The 4,549-nt window shown below is 42.6% G+C and overlaps 1 protein-coding gene across 1 annotated transcript in view; it reads left to right on the top strand.

Annotated features, from left to right (window-relative positions):
• Positions 1 to 202: 202 nt before the first annotated feature.
• The window catches only part of LOC106744992, a 7,012-nt gene continuing 2,665 nt past the window's right edge, over positions 203 to 4,549 (top strand). Inside the window, exons 1-3 of the mRNA XM_014620185.1 lie at positions 203 to 854; positions 2,795 to 2,968; positions 3,138 to 3,427. Of these exons, the coding sequence (XP_014475671.1) occupies positions 203 to 854; positions 2,795 to 2,968; positions 3,138 to 3,427 (1,116 nt within the window). The remainder of the gene's footprint in view (positions 855 to 2,794; positions 2,969 to 3,137; positions 3,428 to 4,549) is intronic.

Genomic DNA, 4,549 nt, shown 5'->3' with positions numbered 1-4,549 from the left:
CACTCCTCAGCGAATATTGATTTGAATGTAGCACTTTAATCCACCGGTGTGTCAAATCAAAAGTCAATCCGCTTCTCCCGTCTAATTTCAGAAAACGAGACGCACAGGAAACCGCAGGTCGCGATGCAGTGCCGCTCGCGCGGCAACCGAAGCTAGCCGACAGTCGAGCGAGCGCCTGGTGCCTCTCTCATTAGGTCGGACAATGGCGAGAGGGAGGGCTGCCACGCTATTGCTGATCGCGATCTTGGCTGTTGCATGCGTTCGTAGTGCCGCGGGGCTCAAGGTCCAGGCGGAACCTGCGACCTTGAACGAGACCGCGCGCCACGATGACGACGTCGTCGAGGAAAACGAGCTGCCGTTCGCCGGCGAAAACCGAGCCGATCGATTGGCGAGCGAGCACCCTCACAAGATGCACGGCAAACCGAGCAAGTTCGACGTGGAGTTCCAAGCGGACGACAAAGCGGACTATCAGATCGAGCCGACCAGGGCGGACAACGCCACCACGGTCGAGGCGAATTCGACGACGACGATGACGACGATGACGACGAGGGCGACGACGGTGAATTATCCGTCGAATTCGACGCGATGCAAGGGTTCACGGATTTTCGCTTGCCTCCGGAGGGATTTCTTGAACTTTCTCGACCGGATCTCGCGGGTCGACACGTACAACGTCACGGAGTCCGTGAAGATAGTGAAGGATCCCCGAACGAACGTGACGTGCGAGCATCGGAGGAGCGACGGCCAGGAGGCGAACTTCCTCGACAAGGTGCACCGCTACGCCCGGACGCACGTGATGAAGATACAGCTGAACAAGGATCTCAGCCTCGCCGGGAAAGCCAGAACATTCTTCGGTTGTGAGTTTCCTAGCAAAACCCGCTTGCTACTGGTTCTTCTCGCGTGTGTACCAGTGCCGTTACTTTTGTCGCGACCGGTGGATTTTCTCAAATCGTCTCGCCGGACGCGATCCGCGAGCCGGTCGCGTGATCTCTGATTGATGATGCGGTGCGAGAGTAAACGGGAGTAACGAAGGCTTCGCTACGAAAAAGGGGTAAACTGAGCATGGTCTGATTGTACGACCTCGCTTCTTCGTTTCTTCATTTTCCATCTTGCTTTCGAAAGAAAAACATCTTTCCACGCCGTTCTTATATTCCACAGGAATGCGAGATTTTATATTGTTGGAAGGATCTTTATATATTATTAGGGATATTATTGAGAACTCCCTTTATATTCCTTAGAAATTGAACCGCGTGGGCATCTCACCGCAAGATAGTTTTATGTTCAACGTCGCTTCTAGCCGGTAATGTAACGCTCACTTTTCTTAGTGGTTAGACAATGGCTAAATAAATCAACTGCTGGTTAAATGAAGGAAACGACGGGATGAAAAATCATAACTAGGGTGGTAATGTAATTTTCATTTCTATTTCTTAAGATATTTGTTTTCATATTTTTTTTATTTTTCTTAAAACTTTAGATATTTGTAGAACAACGTTAACTTTGATTTGTTATCTCATCTTTAAGTACTAGTCGCGGGTATATAATAACTGTGTTATGTATTTTAGAATGGAGATAACGTCATCTGTGCTCTATCATGTTTGATATGTAAGATACGTAAGATATGGTTAGACAATGGCTAAATCATAAAATTGATTCTACAATTTAATGAATAACCAGCAGCGAACTATACTGAAAAAAGTAATACTGTTCAAGTAATATTATATTTATTCGATCCAAGTAAAATGATTATTTTAAAATTCCTCGGCAAATATTACTAGAAGCAAAAATATAATTGATAATATACAATATGACATTCCCTTCGTACAAATAGACATTTACTTGTATACGTTAAAACAGTTGCGACAAGTATTAAATTCATAATATTGGGAGTACCAAAATTTATTTTTAATAACTATTTATTGGACAGAGAGATCTAAGTTTAGAATTACTAGGTTTTTTTAACTGAAAAGAAAAATTACGTAATTCTAGTAAATACTCTTTTAAATTTAGAATCATTTAACGCTTACACCTAGTAATTCATTTACAAATTAAGCTATTACTGCGTTCAAGTAATTTACTACAAATTATTAATATTTACATAAGTTGATAAAAATATTACTTGATTTAAGAGGCTGAAAACAGATAATTACGTTTACTTAATTCTAGCATTTTTGTGTATAGTAATAAGCTGGAAAATTTAATCTACCATGTATTGGCTCATAGCTTTTTACTGAAGCCGACTTGACACATTTTTATTCGGGTTATTAAGGATCCTTCCTTCAGGAAGGAAGAAAATTACATAGAGAGTCGTTATAGTTTTGCTATACGCCTTTTTCGTGGTGAGCATATATCGANTATATATATATATATATATCTTTCGTTTAATTATCTCATAAGCGACAAACTCGGTGCGCAATCCGGCGTGAACGAGATCGGGGTGCGAGAGGGAGCTCTAACTCCATGAATTGGCTTTTTGGCGGTAAATCGAGTAACGAGGGCTGGTTCGTTGCTAATTGGCAAAAGCGCGGGCTAAACTAAATTTCGCGCTCATGCGGCGAAATTAATTGCGATTACGGTGGAGAGAACCCGTCCCCCTTATTTTTCTTTATCCACACACAAAAATGGGATGTTTCAGCAAACGCGTGGCACGTCGGAGAGAGAGGGAGAGAGAGAGAAATAGTGAGAGAGAGAGAGAGAGAGAGAGAGAGAGAGAAAGAGAGAGAGAGGGAGAGAGGTTGGCTGCAGCATGGCTTTCAGGACTAACCGCAGGGCTTTAACTGGCTGGTACTTTTGCTTTCAGCCATCTTTCAGGGAAAGAGTACCTTTTTAACAGGATTCGGGCTTGGTTTTCTAGCGTTCGGCTTGAAGAAGCTGCTGTTGCCGCTGTTCTTCGGCATGCAGATCATCAAGAGCGTGTTGCTCGCCCTCTTCTTACCGAGCATCATCGGCAGTATCGGTAATATCGTCGGGAAAGGTACGTTCAACTTCCGATTGCGCGAACGCACGCACCGTCTCGCTCTCGACGATTTCTCCGTTCTCCTTCGAGAGACGTGACCGAGCGCGCTCGTTTACCCGCTAATTTCGAGAGTGTTTCTCCCGAACGCAGGCGCTAACGTGCACTAACGCAGCCGCGCAAATTGCAGGTGTCTCCTCGTTCGCGCAATCCTCGCACGCGCCGGTGCCCGAGGAGAATTTTGAGTTCAAGGACAATTCCGACCTGTACAACGACGACTATCTGACGCGGCAGCCGGTGGGCACACTGCCGGCCTCCGCCATGTACGACGAGAGCATGATGCAAACGCAGAAGAGCCCGGATATCGCGTCCCGCTACGCCTTCGTCGACTCCAGAATATCCCACGCGAACGCGCTCTCCGATCGTTATTACACGCGACACGTGGCCTCACACGGACTCTCCAAGAAGCAGGACTTCAAGGTGAGCCCGCCGATCGCGGAATCGGTTCTTTGCCCTTTCCGATCTCGCTACGAACTCGAACGCGCGAATCGAACTGCCTCCGCGCGTTCTTCATGTTGAAATCCGAAGGGGGGCGGGAATCTTGATATTCACGTCGAAATCGTGTTTAATGGTCTTTTAATGTCATATGTGAAGGTGACTAGTTATTTATAACATGCCGAAAGCAGCATAGTTAGTTTCATATACGTTCTTTAGTAGGAACTCGTGTAGGAATCGTGTACAATCTGCCAGTACAGGATACTGGCACGATACCGGGCCGATACCGAAAAGCAGATGTCGTGTTTTGATATTGGCCCAGTATTGACTCGGATAACGCACAATATTGATAAAATATTTTTAAAATACAGACGTTAAGTATTTTGTAAATATTCAAATGTCCGGGAAATTCAGCTATAAGCGAGATTATAACTGTTCTAAAAATTATGAATGTTTCTGATAAATAATTACGGTGCTGATTTTCAGTACTGTCACGATATCTGTTTCTATCATTCCAGTATTAAACCAGTAGTGGTATCAAGTACTGTATACTACAAATCGATACCAATATCTCGCCGATAGTAAATTCTTTGGATATGTAGTACGATTATGAAACGTTATATACATTTAAACGTATATGAAACTAACATGTGTTATTTGGGATTTTTATAGCCATGTGCAGGGTGAGGCAATAGGTATATACAAAGTGAGGCAATAATTACTACTAGCTTGAATATCTCCGAGAAATAAAAATAGTTTATTAACTCTTTCACTGTCACACTACTTTCTTCACGTGGTCTTAAAATTTTATAAACAGAAGGTTCTCGAAAATTAATGAAAGTTTACACAGGGGAACTTTTGATGATGCCGATGACAAATTCCAAGTCAAATTAAAAAAATTTTTATCATAAGCCAAAAATGGCAGTTAATACAACAAATTTTGATTGAAGTTTGAAGTTAATTTGCAATAAATGTAGAGGTTTTTTAAATTACCTAAATATTATGTTTAATTCATTATTATTATTGAAACTTTAATATAAAATATTTCATGACGAGAATATTCGAAATTTCGACAAATTCTTATTTTTCTGGTAGTTATTTCTTTTT

The sequence above is a fragment of the Dinoponera quadriceps genome, unplaced genomic scaffold (assembly GCF_001313825.1).
Source record: "Dinoponera quadriceps isolate SergipeBrazil2010 unplaced genomic scaffold, ASM131382v1 scaffold717, whole genome shotgun sequence".
Classification (NCBI taxonomy): domain Eukaryota; kingdom Metazoa; phylum Arthropoda; class Insecta; order Hymenoptera; family Formicidae; genus Dinoponera; species Dinoponera quadriceps.
This window is presented reverse-complemented; position numbering and strand designations above follow the sequence as displayed.